The 16,903-nt window shown below is 40.6% G+C and overlaps 1 protein-coding gene across 3 annotated transcripts in view; it reads left to right on the top strand.

The window, feature by feature from the left end:
* palm1a (paralemmin 1a) overlaps window positions 1–16,903 on the top strand; it is a 69,766-nt gene that overhangs the window by 39,339 nt on the left and 13,524 nt on the right. For all 3 annotated transcript variants that reach the window (XM_020480287.2, XM_020480286.2, XM_031822508.1), the window contains exons 4-5: window positions 13,848–13,969; window positions 15,116–15,224. In XM_020480287.2, the coding sequence (XP_020335876.2) occupies window positions 13,848–13,969; window positions 15,116–15,224 (231 nt within the window). The remainder of the gene's footprint in view (window positions 1–13,847; window positions 13,970–15,115; window positions 15,225–16,903) is intronic.

Genomic DNA, 16,903 nt, shown 5'->3' with positions numbered 1-16,903 from the left:
AAAAATTAGTTTGGTGTCGTCGCTTTTGCTTGCGTTGCTTTTTGCTTTTATTCAGTTTCTTACACTGCAGTTTGGCCTCTGAAACATTTAAACATAAACTTTCATCGCTTTACAAGTACCATTCACTTCAGTTATAATTCACTTTTTGAAACAACAAGATTAAACCCTTTTAGTTGATTGAGCATGAATGGATAGTAAGCAGGACTCCACATATGGATGGATTGAGCATGAATGGATAGTAAGCGGGACTCCACATGGATGGATTGAGCATGAATGGATAGTAAGCAGGACTCCACATGGATGGATTGAGCATGAATGGATAGTAAGCAGGACTCCACATGGATGGATTGAGCATGAATGGATAGTAAGCAGGACTCCACATGGATGGATTGAGCATGAATGGATAGTAAGCAGGACTCCACATATGGATGGATTGAGCATGAATGGATAGTAAGCAGGACTCCACATATGGATGGATTGAGCATGAATGGATAGTAAGCAGGACTCCACATATGGATGGATTGAGCATGAATGGATAATAAGCAGGACTCCACATATGGATGGATTGAGCATGAATGGATAGTAAGCAGGACTCCACATATGGATGGATTGAGCATGAATGGATAGTAAGCAGGACTCCACATATGGATGGATTGAGCATGAATGGATAGTAAGCAGGACTCCACATATGGATGGATTGAGCTGGAATGGATAGTAGGCAGGACTCCACATATGGATGGATTGAGCATGAATGGATAGTAAGCAGGACTCCACATATGGATGGATTGAGCTGGAATGGATAGTAGGCAGGACTCCACATGGATGGATTGAGTATGAATGGATAGTAAGCAGGACTCCACATATGGATGGATTGAGCATGAATGGATAGTAAGCAGGACTCCACATATGGATGGATTGAGCATGAATGGATAGTAAGCAGGACTCCACATATGGATGGATTGAGCTGGAATGGATAGTAAGCAGGACTCCACATGGATGGATTGAGCATGAATGGATAGTAAGCAGGACTCCACACATGGATGGATTGAGCATGAATGGATAGTAAGCAGGATTCCACATATGGATGGATTGAGCATGAATGGATAGTAAGCAGGACTCCACATATGGATGGATTGAGCTGGAATGGATAGTAAGCAGGACTCCACATGGATGGATTGAGCATGAATGGATAGTAAGCAGGACTCCACACATGGATGGATTGAGCATGAATGGATAGTAAGCAGGACTCCACACATGGATGGATTGAGCATGAATGGATAGTAAGCAGGATTCCACATATGGATGGATTGAGCATGAATGGATAGTAAGCAGGACTCCACATATGGATGGATTGAGCTGGAATGGATAGTAAGCAGGACTCCACATGGATGGATTGAGCATGAATGGATAGTAAGCAGGACTCCACATATGGATGGATTGAGCATGAATGGATAGTAAGCAGGACTCCACATATGATGCATCCCAAATGGCAACCAATTCCCTAAATAGTGCACTACTTTTAACCAGGGCCCATTTTGGGAATAGCATGTCATTTGGGCCGCATACGTAGTTATTAGTGAGGCAGCTAATACAGCTATCCCAACGCAGGCAGAGAGAGAGCCGGCCAGCCAGAGAGAGATAAGATCCAAAAACTGGATTCAATAGCAGTTTCCATGGAGCTCAACTAACCACTCAGCAGGCAAACTGAACAGAGAGAGAGAGAGAAAATTTACATAGATAGATAGAAACAGAGATAAATATACAACCTGTTTATTTATTTTACCTTTCATACATCAACTACTTGCACATTGTTACAACACTGTACATAGCCAATAATATAACATTTGAAATGTCTATATTCTTTTAACATTTTTGTCAGTGTATGTTTACTGTGTAATGTTGGCAATGTAAATATATGTTTCCCATGCTAGTAAACCCTTTAAATTGAAGTTGAATTGAGAGAAAGAGAGAGAAATAGAGAAATAGAGAGAAACAGATGTAGAGATGGAAAGAGAGAGAGATAGAAGGGGGATATAAATAGAGAGAGAGAGCGGCAGGAAGCTGAATGTTGAGTGAATACAGACAGTATGGCTGACCAATAGCAGCAGTTGCCTGTGCAGTTGGCTAACTGCCCTGTATCATTCTACACCCCTACCTTTGACTAACCCAGTCAAATGATTTTACAGCACACACTAACCCCGCCCATGATAACATCTTTGAATCCTCATTGGTCCTCTAGACCATTGTGAAAGAAAATAATTATTATAATAATATATGCCATTTAGCAGATGCTTTTATCATGCTTTCACACATTTTACATGCTCTACCAACTGGCCCATTTGCCTAACAGTCTAACAGTCAGTGTAGAAATAGAACCACTGATGACATTGATACAAGTATTGGAATATAAAAACTACACAAACATACAAATCGGACACATCCAAAGACAATTGCTAAATGGGGATGACTTGTGTGTATGGTGTAATGTTTGTCCCCTCTCGTGAGAACTTGTTCCTGACCGTGTGTTAGAATGTTGTTGTAGCCAGGCTCTGCTGGTTCCCTTGTTAAGAAAGGTCCATCTGCTGATTAGAGGAAGAGACTGATCCCCGAAAACCACTCAAGGACACTAATAGTCAGGGGAGTGGGCCACCGAACGGCAATGACACACGCACACACACACACACACTGTCCAAATAGGCGGCTAAGAACTCCGTTCTTTGTCAATCTGCACGCTGAAAAGACATGATTGATTGGTCATTCTGTGGTCAATGAAATGGATGAAGAAGCAATTGTTCAAATCCAAATCAAATGTTGTTGTTCACATACACGTATTTAGCAGATGTTATTGCGGGTGTAGCGAAATGCTTGTGCTTCTAGCTCCGACAGTGCACTAATATCTAACAGTTTCACAACATATACCCAATACACACACATCTATGAAAGGAATGGATTAAGAATATATATATATACATATATGTCAGAGCGACATTGGACTAAGATCCAGTGGCATAGTATAGAATACAGTGTGTGTGTGTATATGTGTATATATATATATATATATATGATGGGCGATTCAATATTTACACACAATTAAAGGGACCAAGATACCGTAGAATAGTATAGAGTACAGTTCACACATATGAGATGGCTGTTTAACAGTCAGTAGTGTAGTATAGAATACAATACAGTATATACATATGAAATGTGTGACGCAATATGTAAACACAATTTAAATGTGACTAAGATACTGTAGAATTGTGTGGAGTGCAGTTTATACATATGAGATGAGTAATGCTAGATACGGAAACATCATTATTAAAGTGGCTAGTGATCCATTTCTAAAAGTGGCCAGTGATTCCTAATATATGTCCATAGGCAGCTGCCTCTGATGTGCTAGTGATGGCTGTTTAACAGTCTGATGGCCTTGAGATAGAAGCTGTTTTTCAGTCTCTTGGTCCCAGCTTTGATGCACCTGTACTGACCTCGCCTTCTGGATGATGTGGGGTGAATAGGCAGTGGCAAACACAACAGGTATTAAGCATGTTAGAGTAAAACACCTATTTATGTTAAGTGACCAGTGTGTTTGCACTCAGTTTTTTTCAGTCTCACAGCAGACATGGTTTTATTTCTGTTTATTTCTGATTAGTGCAGGGATTTGTACAGTATAGACTATTGGTTGTGAGGATGGACAACAGGGCTGTGAAAGGTCAATGCTCTACCAACTCAATCAATCTGACTGAAAACCAACTCCTCAATTTGCGTTGGCCCATTATTGTCGATAAAGATACTTTCGATTTCTTAATTGAATTTCAATCCATTTTCTCAGTTGAGTAATAAAAATAGAAATGGCCCCTGATGGACACAGGAAGTATGGTAGCACAACAGGAAAGGATGTCCCTTTGGGACTCACAGTACCACAAAATACAGCTTGTTTCTTATAGTTATATTTTTCTGTCAATTTCAATTCAGTTAAACTCCTGCTTATTTCCCAATAGTCCATTTGGAAATATGACAAGGACATTGAGAAGCTATTACAGTGTCTTGCACATAACTTTGCTTGTCTGATCATGTTTGATTTGTAGAAAAAAGTATAATATGAAGCTAACTGTGCCCCTGATCTGATCTTTTACAAATGAATGAAAAAATATTTTCACTGACCATCCCAGTTGGAGTGTATGTGTACCATATCTGTGCGTGTCAGTATGCACATGTGTGTGTCTATGAGTATGCACACATCTACTGTATGTGTGTTGCTTGTTTAAGGGGCATCCTGCTCCGCTGGAACAGTGGCTCAAACCACAGGTCACACGTGCGGGATCGGCTGTGCTGTTGTATCCGCCGGGGCGATGGTGTGTGTGTGTGTGTGTGTGTGTGTGTGTGTGTGTGCGTGCGTGGAAGAGTGTGAACAAGCGATGATGTCACCGAATCATTGAGCTCACCAGGGGAGGGGCAGGGAGAGAGGGAGGAAGGATATGCAGAGGAGAGGGATGAGAGAGGAGAAAGAAGAGGATGGACAAGAAAGAAAGGTGGAGTAGAGGTATATCCCGAGAGAGAGAGAATGTGAAATGCACCAGGTGGCATCTTCAAAGACGTGATATGTACCATCTGGGGGAGTCCAGAATGTCAGTGGCCTGCTGTACACTGTGAGGTCACTAGCGTAGCATGCAGGAAACCCCTCACTTTTCTGGATGGAAGCCAAACAACATACTTAGATTTTATTAGCCAAAGCACATGATCTGCCTTTGAGGATGACCTGGCTACTACCAATTGAGACAATCCTCTGTTTTTCTTAGTTACTAATCTGAAATGTTCTTATGAAGGATCATTAGAGCATATGCTGAACAGTAGAGTGGATGTTGTTGTTTTTTTAAACCATACGGTAACATTGTGAGCTTCATTATTCAATTTGCTTCTTATGGCTGCAGGGGCAGTATTGAGTAGCTTGGATGAATAAGGTGCCCAGAGTAAACGGCCTGCTCTTCAGTGCCAGCTGCTAATATATGCATATTATTAGTACATTTGGATAGAAAGCCCTCTGAAGTTTCTAAAACTGTTTGAATGATGTATGTGAGTATAACATAACTCATATGGAAGGCAAAAACCTGAGAAAAAAATCCAAACAGTTAGTGGGAAATCTGAGGTTTGTAGTTTTTGAACTCAGCCCTATCGAATACACAGTGGGATATTGGTTATGTTGCACTTCCTATGGCTTCCACTAGATGTCAACCGTCTTTAGAAACTTGAATGGGGCTTCTACTGTGATGTGGTGCCGGATGAGAGCTCTTTGAATCAGTGGTCTGGCAGAGAGCCAGGTCCTGGTCATGCACATTTCACATGATCGCGACCTGCATTCCATGGCTTTTCTACAGACAATGGAATTCTCCGGTTGGAACGTTTATTGAAGATTTATGATAAAAACATCCTAAAGATTGATTCTATACTTAGTTTGAAATGTTTCTACGACCTGTAATATAACTTTTTGAAGTTTTCGTCCGACGTTCGGCTGGACCTGCATGAGCGTTTGGATTTGTGTACTAAAAGTAGCTACTTGGACATAAATAATGGACATTATCGAAGAAATCAAACATTTATTGTGGAACTAGGATTCCTGGGAGTGCATTCTGATGAAGATCATCAAAGGTAAGGGAATATTTATAATGTGATTTCTGATTTCTGTTGACTCCAACATTGGCGGATATATTTATATTTTTTTTCTGAGTGCCGTTCTCAGATTATTGCATGGTTTGCTTTTTCCATAAAGTAAAAAAAAAGTCTGACACTGCGGTTGCATTAAGGAGAGGTATATCTATAATTCCATGTGTAACACTTGTATTTTCATCAACATTTAGGATGAGTATTTCTGTAAAATTGATGTGGCTATGCAAAATCACTGGATGTTTTTGGAACTAGTGAACGTAACGCGCCAATGTAAACTCAGATTTTTTATATAACTATGAACTTTATCAAACAAAACATACATGTATTGTGTAACATGAAGTCCTATGAGTGGCTGTGTTTTTCTGTGGCTTGGTGGTGACCTAACATAATCGTGTGTGGTGCTTTCGCTGTAAAGCCTATTTGAAATCGGACACTGTGGTGGGATTAACAACAAGATTACCTTTAAAACGGTGTAAAATACATGTATGTTTGAGGATTTTTAATTATGAAATTTCTTTTTTTTTTTTATTTGGCGCCTTGCACTTTCACTGGCTGTTGTCATATCGATCCCGTTAACGGGATTGCAGCCCTAAGAAGTTTTAAGGGATCTACAACCCTCAGTATTTATCAGGATTAAATAGATCTTTGTTATTGTGTTGTCTAGTCTATAGCTAATCTATGGCATGGCCCTATTTTTATATTGAACCTTTATTGTGACCGGGAGTCATGCTCAGACCAAGGTCTCTTTTACAGATGAGCCATGCCCTAGGGTTTATCAGTGGCAAATGGCCTACACTCTTTAGGCCTTTTGGTTGGAGTAGCTATTATGATATTAGTTAAAGGCCTAATGCAGCCGTTTTTATCTCAATATCAAATCATTTCTGGGTAACAATTAAGAAATCTTACTGAGAGGTTTGAAACTCTCTTTCTTACGGATTCAGACAGGGAGAGTTTGAAAATGTCAAGTACACATTTGCCTTTTTAGGTTACCACCACAGTGACTAAGCCGTTTGTTTTAAAGTTGCAAAAAGGAACCGTTTCTCTGTATCAAGACAGTCACGTGTACACGCCTCTCCACCATCCCACTTCCGAAACCTGACCGGTCTCAAACCTGGGTCCAGTGACTGTCAAACCAACACCTTAACCATTTCACCAAGAGGTCTTGACAAGGTCGCTCAGTGTTAGGTTAAAGCAGTGCTTCTCAATTATTTTCTGTTACGCCCACCCCTAGGAAGAAGTAAACATTTCGCACCCCCCAACTCTCTGCCGCGACTGTAAATAGTATAATTTGTCTATAAAATTGTTATAAGTACACCTCTGCATAACATTGTATCCTTATTAACATTAAAGAAAACAAAGAAAGAAAAATGAAAGAAATATAGATCAACTTACAACAAAGAATAACTTTATTAACATTGTTTTTTAGTCTGTAACAGAAAAGACTTAAAGTGCATCAATTTACCTGAAATGTAAAAGAAAATTCAATTCTTATTTAAACTGTAAACATTTTTGACCATTTGATACTGAAAAATAAAATAAAATACAATCAATAAATAATAATAAATTCAAATTGATCAGCAACATTAACTCAGGAGCACAATACAGTATATGAAACACTTTGACCTATAAAACAAAAATGAATAAAACAATTTGTGCTGATTTAAAAAAAAATCTAAATGAGGAAGTCAGGATTAATGGCTACAATGAGCACGTTTTGCAGAGCACAGCTTTCCGAAGCGGGGTTTGAAGCATGATACTGCAACTCTCAGCTCCTGCTCAATGTTTAGCTGGGACCTGTACTTGGTCTTCAGTGCAGCAACAGCAGAGAAGCCAGTCTCACAAAGATAAGATGTTGAAAAAGGAAGAAGAATGCCCATGGCCCTCTCCCCTAAGAGTGGATACTGCCCCTCTACACTCAGCCAGAATTCACTCAGTGTCTGTGATGTGAACCTCAATGTGGAGTCAGACGTCATATCAATGAACTGGTCCTCCTCTGCAGAGCTGAAACCAGTTGGAGCTGGTGCATTGAAAGGATCTCTCACCCAGTCATATTGGGAACTGTTTTCAGGGAAGTACTTTTTAAAGAATCCCATCAGTGATGAAATATGCTCCTTAATATATGGAATCACTGAGGTGGCATCATAGTAAGTAGTGTCAACAAATTCATGCAGGTTCCCAAATGAATCAGTCGCCTGCCCCACATTGTAAGCTTTCGAGTGAAAAAGCTGATCTTGTCTGTGACCTGAGGGAGGTCTTTATCTTTCCCTTGAAGCTGTAGAATTTGTTCATTTAGCTTTCCAAATATGTCACTCAGGTAGGCCAGTTTTGCCAGGAAGTTCTCATCATAAATTTTTCTGCCGAGGTCATAATTGTGCTCCTGCTCAGAAAACATTCGTATCTGCTCTCTGAGCTCAAAAACTCGGGACAAGACTTTTCCTCGTGACAGCCATCTTGCTTCACTGTGAAACAGCACAGCTTGATGTTCAGCTCCCATCTCCTCACAGATAGCAGAGAAGACTCTTGTTTTTAGTGGTCTGGTCTTTATAAAATTGACTACACCTACAATGTCAGTCATAACCTCACTTAATTCAGAGGAAGGGTGCCTTGATGCCAGTGCTTCTCTGTGTATAACACAGTTTGTACACTCCGCATTAGGCGAGGCCTTCTTGATGAGTGCCCAAAGTCCTTTTCTCATCCCTGCCATGGTCTGTGCACCATCATGCAAACGCCAATGCAGTTCTCCTACTTTAGCCCATTCTCAGTCAGGAAGCAGTCCAGCATTTTTGAATAGCTCTTCAGCTGTAGCTCTGACTGTGACATATTTACAAAAAAGTAGATCCTCAGACAGGGAGTTTGTCATGTCAAAACGTACATAAGCGATAAACAAACAGTCTTTGTTGCTGTCAGTTGCTTCATCAAACTGTAAGGCAAAACGTTTGTCTTTGAGTTTATCTATCAGTTGTTCTTTAAGGTCGTTAGCAATGTCATTTATACGTCAGGCAACAGTGTCATTGGACAGAGGGATAGTTTTTATTTTTGCAGCACTTGTGTCATCCAGCATGACAGAGACCATGTCTAATGCTGCAGGCAGTATCAGCTCCTCTGCTATGGAGTGTTTTTTTTTTTTTTAACTGAGCAATTTGGTATGCCACCTTAAATGATGCTAACAGTGCTCGCTGGTTTACTGAAGTAGCATTCACAAAGCGGGACGATTGTTAGCAATATTTGGCACGTTTCCGCTGAAAAAACGAATGCGGCTTATCAGCGTGATTGGGGTGTAATGTCTTTAAGTGACGCCTTAATTTATTTGGCTTCATGCTGTCCGCTGCCAACATTTTTAGACACAGTAAACATACCGGTCTTTCCTCGTCTCCCACCGTAGTCACAGTGAAGCCAAGCGCTACATACGCTTCATCATATCTCCTCGTCTCCCACCGTAGTCACAGTGAAGCCAAGCGCTACATACGATTCGTCATATTTCCTCGTCTCCCACCGTAGTCACAGTGAAGCCAAGCGCTACATACTCTTCGTCATATTTCCTCGTCTTAGCTTTCGGGAGACTTACGTTTGTCTCATTATCTCCGCCTTTCTTTTCATCCCTGTTAAATATTTTTCCATGGTGTCTCTTAAGGGTTTGTTATCTGCACTTCATATTTCCTTCTCTGTGCTGTGTGCTCTTGTTCAGTGCAACAAAAAAATCTACTCCCTGCGGCAAAAAAAAGCATGTTCCCCTGGGTCACATGCGTCCCCCTGATATCGCTCCGAGCCCCCCCAGGGGGGTGCGCCCCACTATTTGAGAAGGACTGGGTTAAGGTGACCACAATATGAATTATAGCACATGCTCTTATTAATTATGTCAGATTGATGATCTAAGGAAAGAGAACACGGCACTGAAAAGTACTGTAGACTCTATTCATGGCAAGGTGGAGGTGATGCAAAGGGAGAACAAACAACTTAAAGAAACCTTGCTTGATTGTACAGTGTCGATCAATCCAGGACAATCTAATATTTTCAGGGATACCGGAGAATGAAAACAGCAGAAGCTGAGGACACTGTCCGAGACGTTATATGAACTCAATTGAAACTGCCCACTGATGTTGTGTGTAATGTCACTTTCTCCAGAGTCCATAGAATGGGTAAGGCCTCTGGGAATAGGCCCCGGGCTATTAAAGCATGTTTTGACAATTTTAAGCAAAAGGAAATGGCAAAGAGCAGGGGCAGGGGCAGAGAACTCAGAATCACTGATTTTGGAATGAATGATCACTTACCCACCGAGATCAATGAAAGGAGAAAAAAACTGTATCCTATCATGAAGGAAAAGCATTGCCTGAGTCAACGGGTCTCCATGGTGATGGATAAACTTTACATCAATGGGCAACTGTATCGAGACTCTAGAGTAATTCCCTGGCTATTTTAATTCAATGTTCAAATCTGAGTTTGTGTGTTGTAGTGTATCATGACAGTAGTGTAGTGTATCATCTCCACTATAATGAATACATGCTCTATTGATCTCCTCTTGACAAGGAAAGGGTTGCATATAGCTCAGGTTAATGTATGCAGCCTTCCTAACAAAATACATGAGGTTTTTAACTTGGTGAACATAAATAATATTCATATTTTGGCTTTGACCGAAATGCATTTAGATGCATCTGTAAATGATGGGCAAATGAACATTCAAGGATATAGTCTACTTAGAAGAGACAGGAAAATGAATGGTGGGGCTGTAGCACTGTACATTCAGAATCATATACCCTTTAAGAGGAGGGATGACCTTAATGTGTGTCAAGTAGAGGCACTATGGGCTCAAGTACATCTGCCTCACCAGGCACCCATATTGGTAGGATGTGTGTATAGACCTCCTAGCTCTAAGGTGTTCTATCTGGATGACTTATGCACTGGGTTTGACCAGGCCACAGATAGTAACAGAGATGTATTTATCTTGGGTGATTTTAATATATAAATTGGAAGGATCATAATAATTCAAATACAACTAAATTGATGAGATATGCTGAGAACTGTGGTTTGAAACAAATGGTTAATGACACTACTAGATCATCAACTAAGTTGGGTCACCGTTCAGACACATGCATTGATCTGATCTTCTGTAATACAAGCCAGATCAATGCCAGTGGACTGGACAAACCATAATATTGTGACCATAACCATAAACACCAAGGTTCCAAAGAAACCCCCAAGGTTTGTGGTCAAGAGACATTTTAAAAGATTTAATCATGAGCTATTTCAAAATGATTTGGCTGCTGTACCCTGGGAGCTGATTTATCTAGAGGTTGATAATGAACTCGGTGAGGCTTTTTCTCAAAGAAATATGGCAAAAGTCTTAGCAGCCAAATCTAAACTAGAAATGTATTAACAGAATTATAGAACACTACGTAATTGTGCAGTTAAATTGAATTGTAAGAAAAAACATTATTTTACAAAAATGCTTTTATTGATTGTAAAAGTTATTGTAAAAAGTTAAGGAATAGATTTAAGGGCTTATTTGGTACATTTATCTCATCATACCCATCTAGTGTGAAATTTGACGGGAGAACAATAACAAAACCAGCTGATATTGCCAATCATTTTGCAGATTTTTTTACAAAGAAAATGAATTTACTGAGCTACTGTTCAATGGATTGGCGATCATATTATGAGCAACAAAACCTGCTCTTTTAGTCTACAAATGGTGTCAGTAGAGGAGGTGTTAAGCCTATTGAAGCCGTTACCTGATGGTAAACCTACAGGTTATGATCTTATGGACAATTTTTTACTTTGCAGATTGCAGCACCACTGAAATATATATTTAATCGGTCACTGGAAAAGGGGATGTTTGCAAATGTATGGAAGCATGCTAAACCGTGTCCTATTCCGAAAGACAGCAAGAACCCATTACTCCTGACAATAGTCAACCAATTAGTCTACTTCCTTCACTCAGTAAAATATCGGAGGGTATTGTGAGCAGACAAATATGGGAGTACATTTAAAAGAAGGATCAGATTACAGCCCATCAGCATGCTTATCGCAAAAACCATTCCACTACCACTGCATTGGTTGACATGACTGACCAGTGGCTCAATGCTATGGATAATGCAGGTTTGTGGGTGTACTATTTTTAGATTTTAGTGCAGCATTTGATTTAGTGGATCATGAAATAATTTTGACAAAATTATTGTATTATGGTTTTAAGGAGGTAGCATTGAATTGGATACAGTCATATCTAACTGACAGGAAACAGTCCACCTATATCAATGGTTCACCACTCATGCTTTAAACTATGGAATACCGCAGGGCAGCTGCTTTGGGCCACTTCTTTACTTAATATATACCAACAACTTTCCTTATGCCTTATCCTTATCTGAAACTCAAGCTACTATGTTTTCAGATGATACTACAAGTTATACAGCAAGTCAATCGGTTCAACAGGTACAGCAAGCTCCACAAGTAGATTTGGAAAATATCAGGGAGTGGGTTTGCCGGGACAAACTTGTTTAAACACCAAGAAAACCAACGTTATGTTGGTCTGTTCCACTAGGAAAAGGCCAAAACATCATGTGATACAATTAAGTATGGGAGGAGTACAAATTGAGGAAGTGAAAGAAATCAAACTACTGGGAGTGCAGCTCGACAACTGCTTATCATGGTCATCTCAAATAACTCATCTATGTACATTTTTTTCTTTTTTTAACTGCCTGCATGATCAGAAGGATAGATAAATATTTACCAGGAAAGATTCTTAAGCAAATAACACAAGTATTAATTGAGTCGGGTGAATACTATTCTGTGGTCTGGGGAAATGCATCAGCAAGTGAAATTAGGAGGCTGCAGATTGCACAGAACAAAGCAGCAAGGATTGTTTAAGGTGGAGATATGGTTCTTCTGTTGTAGTCATGCTCAGTGCTCTTGGTTGGTCATCAATCAACAAGATAATTGAAAAAAACATGCTTATTTTATTTCATAATATACACCATTTAAAACAGCCAAACTCTATTCACAATAGTATTCAGTTGGTAAGAGACAGACATTCAGTAAATACTAGGAATATATTGTCCACCATCTATGCGTTATCCAGACAGAAAAGAGAAATAGGCAAGAGAACATTTCGATTTAGAGCAATAAAGAAATAAAATAATTTATCTGAGCAAACCAGAAAACTTTCAATATATACATTTAAACAATACAATTACATAGGAAAGTTGTGCTGGACTATGGTAGATGAAGAATCAATCCATCTTTTTAGACTGTTAGAGTATTTATCTGGTCAATATCTCAGTGTATTATGTCTGTTTGTAACAGTGTGTTTGTTATATGTGAAAATGTGATCATATTATACATTGTATTTGAATGTTTAAGGACTCTTGGAAGATTAGTCCAAATGAGGACATAAAGAGATCCTAATCAGATCAAATGACTTATTCATTATTGTCACATGCTCTTATGTAATCCTTTATAAAGACTTCAGAACAGGCAGAGGACATGCTCAAAATGTAATTTCCATAACCATAGACCACTTAAACTCGTACAACACTTCCACTCGCGGCTGCCCAAAAATGACTAACTGAAAGCCATGCCCCCACTAATCTTCACCTCCACCCTGGGAAACAGAAATATACCTTCACCATACCCCTTTTTTTGAGAGTGTGTGATGATTGTACCTTTATTTTCAAAATATTGGTTGCAAAAAGGTTCCGTTATATTCGGATATGTACCCTAAAAGGTATCGACAGGTACATTGTGTGTTTTGATCTTTTTGTACCCGAGGGAAACAATACTGTACCCTAACCGTTCCCTTGTTTCTGTGAGTATATAGACTGATAAAGAGTCCGCTCTCCACAAAACAGTCCTAAAATTAAGCATTATAAGCTGAACAAGAAACAGTTGCTAATGTTATAGCTAATGCACCTATACCTTATAGTTCATGAGCTAGAGATCAGGATATCTTTAAAAACATCTGGGGGGAATATAGTGTCTCATAGTGTTATTTTGCAAGGTCTCTGTCCTCTAGAAAAGGCACTCTTGTCAATGTAATTTTGCTGATGGGGCCAGAAATATTTGAAACTCCTGACTTACAGTTTACAATGTGTTATCTCTTTCAAACAATTTACCACGAAACACAACATCTCAACAAAAAGTAATTTGATATCAGACATTAGTCTGTGATTGATGTTCCTATGTGCTTCTGTCCTGTCCAGCAAAAGTCCCTGAGGGAAAAATGGTTGCTAGACGGAGCTGCTGGGTCGGAGCAGGACGAGGCCAAGAAACAGTTGGCGGAGGACGAGACCAAGCTCAAGGGGATGGAGGAGAGCATCATTAGGTACGTCTACAACCCAGGAACACTGGTGTACCTACTACCTTTATACCTTTCTGGATTCACTCTATATCTTTAGTTCACCAGTCTTTAGCCAGGCAAAACCTGCTCTTAACATGGTCAGATTCTAATACCCTGTTCTCTCTATTTCATTTTTCCATGCCGGCTCTCTGGCAATGTGGCACATTTGTTATGGTTGAGACCCTTTTGCAACGTTTCTTTGAAACATTTTAATAAGACATACGTTGTACTCTTAGCTGGAAAAGAGGACAAGCCTATCAGATGCTGCAAAGCACTCAATACCAGTTGACAAAACTAGCCAGACTTAAGAGAGTGGGTGGGGAGGGGGTAGGGGGAATGGTGGAGGCAGTAATGGGGGTGCTCACTGGTGGAGAGACGAACGCAGACAACGTCTGGAACAGCACTCATCAATCTCTCCAGTACAAAAAGGAGACCCAGTAGCCAAGAGACCCCCTCCACCCTTTCCACACGCACCCCCTCCCATCCTCCATCCAATCATTTTCTTTCTCACTCATAGCAAAACAGTGTCATCAATCTTCTTCTCTGGCAGTCCATTTCGCTGATTAAATTCCTCCTGGCTGCTGCAACCCAGCCCTGGCAGAACGCTGGCGCTGGCTGGATGTATTGGGGCTCAGACTGGGGCAACACTGGCACTAAACTGTCACAACTCCCAATGAGCAACGGCAGCTAACAATGGCCGCTGTCAAGGCCGGCGCTAGGGAGAATACAGAATGGGATAATGCTAAGGAGAAGCTATTGTCCCTATCTCAAATAAATGCTTAATTCTGTTAGATAGGCCGTAGCCAGGAAGGCCCCAGTGAGGTTGTTTTGGTATTTAACAATATGAGGGCATTTAAAGGGATAGTTCATGGGTATTTCTCTTTTGCTCTGAGCAATTCATTTTAGATAAAAATATCAGTGTATCACCTTCCCAGGGGATGAGCTCTGTAGTTGGGTGTGATGGGCTTTATCTTCTGACTCTATAAAGCCCTCATTGTGTGCATAGTTGCCCAAAATAACAAACACTTTAGATAGACTAGACATAAATCTCAAACTGCTGTGGAATACTACATCAGGCTTGGAACACACCATGTCTGTGTGTGAATGATCACGTTTATCCCTTTTCTGCAGACTGGAGCAGGAACTGGAGGAGCTGGAGACGGGCGTGTCGGTGACCTCCACCAAAGAGAGTCTGACAGATGCAGCCAAGGTGGAAGAAGCCAAGACCGCCGACAACAAAGTGAGCCCCCCACCCCTGAGGGCAGCTGGACATCACAGGTCCACCGGACACTGACACACTATTAGAGACATGAGTATTTGCCTAGGGTGTGTGTGTGTGAAGGGGGGGGGTGTGTGCGTGTGTGTGTGAGTGAGTGTGTTGGGGGGCATGTTTGAAGTAGGGGAGTGGGAATCGAGGGAAGGGGGGGGGGCGGATTGCCAGAGCAAGCCGTGGGTCATAAATGAAAACAAAAATCTGTGTGTGTACAGTAACTGCCCATGTGATGGACTGACAGTGACATGTCCAGTTGAGCAAATGCCATCAGTAATATCATTAGTGACAGTCCGGATGGGCCTGGAGAGTCAGACACTGGGTCTGACCAGCAGTGTATGGGGAAGAGTTGATGATGGGAGGGGGGCTCTTGTCCAAAGGGGATGTTCATATTGACAGCACACACTGGGCAGCTTTTAGCATGGGGGTTTCATAGCAACGGCTAGAAAAGACGCTCTGTCTCTTCTGTCTCCTTCTTGAACTCGTTGGCTCTTTCCTTCACGAGTCAATATCCACTTCCTCAAACCATCCATGCTGGCACCGCTTTCCTCAAAGGGAAAGTTATGATATAATGTGGCATCTCTTTCTACCTCAGTCGTTTTTCTTGCTTCCTTGTCGGACATTGTTTTTATGGCATACCTCAATGGAAAATATATTCCTTCCCTTAAACTAGGTTTTCAAAGAAATATGTGACACAATGTTCATTCATTATGAAGCTATGGTTTTAAATAAGAGTGTCTCTTCAAGAAGCAAATTCAATACCTCAAAACTGTGGGTTGTTAGGAGAACTTGAGTGGCGCAGCGGTCTAAGGCACTGCATCTGAAGTGCTAGAGGTGTCACTACAGACCCTGGTTTGATTCCAGGCTGTATCACAACCGGCTGTGATTAGGAGTCCCATAGGGCGGTGCACAATTTGCCCAGTGTTGTCCGGGTTTGGCTGGGGTAGGCTGTCATTGTAAATAAGAATTTGTTCTTAACTTGCATCAAACATAATAACAAAATCTATACTGTTAAATTCATTGTTTTTGGAATTGCCAATTCTCCCTGACTGTCAAGCTTTTTCTTTTGTAATAGTTCTCAAAGATGATATGATAAAAAAATATATTCTGTAGGTTCATTATCTTTTCTACATACTGTATATCTGGTTTTAGTCATTTAAGTTTACACTGAAAGCAATCAGCTCAAAGTATCTAGACATTTCTAGACACATTATAGTTTTCTGGGTCAGGTGATGGTACCTTGCTAGAGCCGTCAGAGACGCAAAGAGACATTTCTATACAAATTATTTCAGGGTTTTTTATGCTATTGAAATTCTTTCTGAAATTGAAATACATTTGCGGGATGGAAAAGCGCTAGTGAACTGAGCTCTAGAATTAAATGAATTGAGTCAAGTTTAGAGTAGGTGGAATCCCAAGCATATGTGTAGTGCAATTAAAACTTCTTCAGGATCGGTGTTTCCCCTGCAGGCTGGTTGAGCTAATGTAGGCTAATGCAATTAGCATGAGGTTGTAAGTAACAGGTAGCCTAGTTGACGGCAGGTAACCTAGTGGTTGGAGTGTTGGACTAGTAACCGTAAAGGTTGCAAGATCAAATCCCCAAGCTGACACAGATAAAAATCTGTCGTTCTACCCCTGAACAAGGCAATTAA

This window comes from Oncorhynchus kisutch, linkage group LG4 (assembly GCF_002021735.2).
Source record: "Oncorhynchus kisutch isolate 150728-3 linkage group LG4, Okis_V2, whole genome shotgun sequence".
Taxonomy (NCBI): Eukaryota; Metazoa; Chordata; class Actinopteri; order Salmoniformes; family Salmonidae; genus Oncorhynchus; species Oncorhynchus kisutch.
This window is presented reverse-complemented; position numbering and strand designations above follow the sequence as displayed.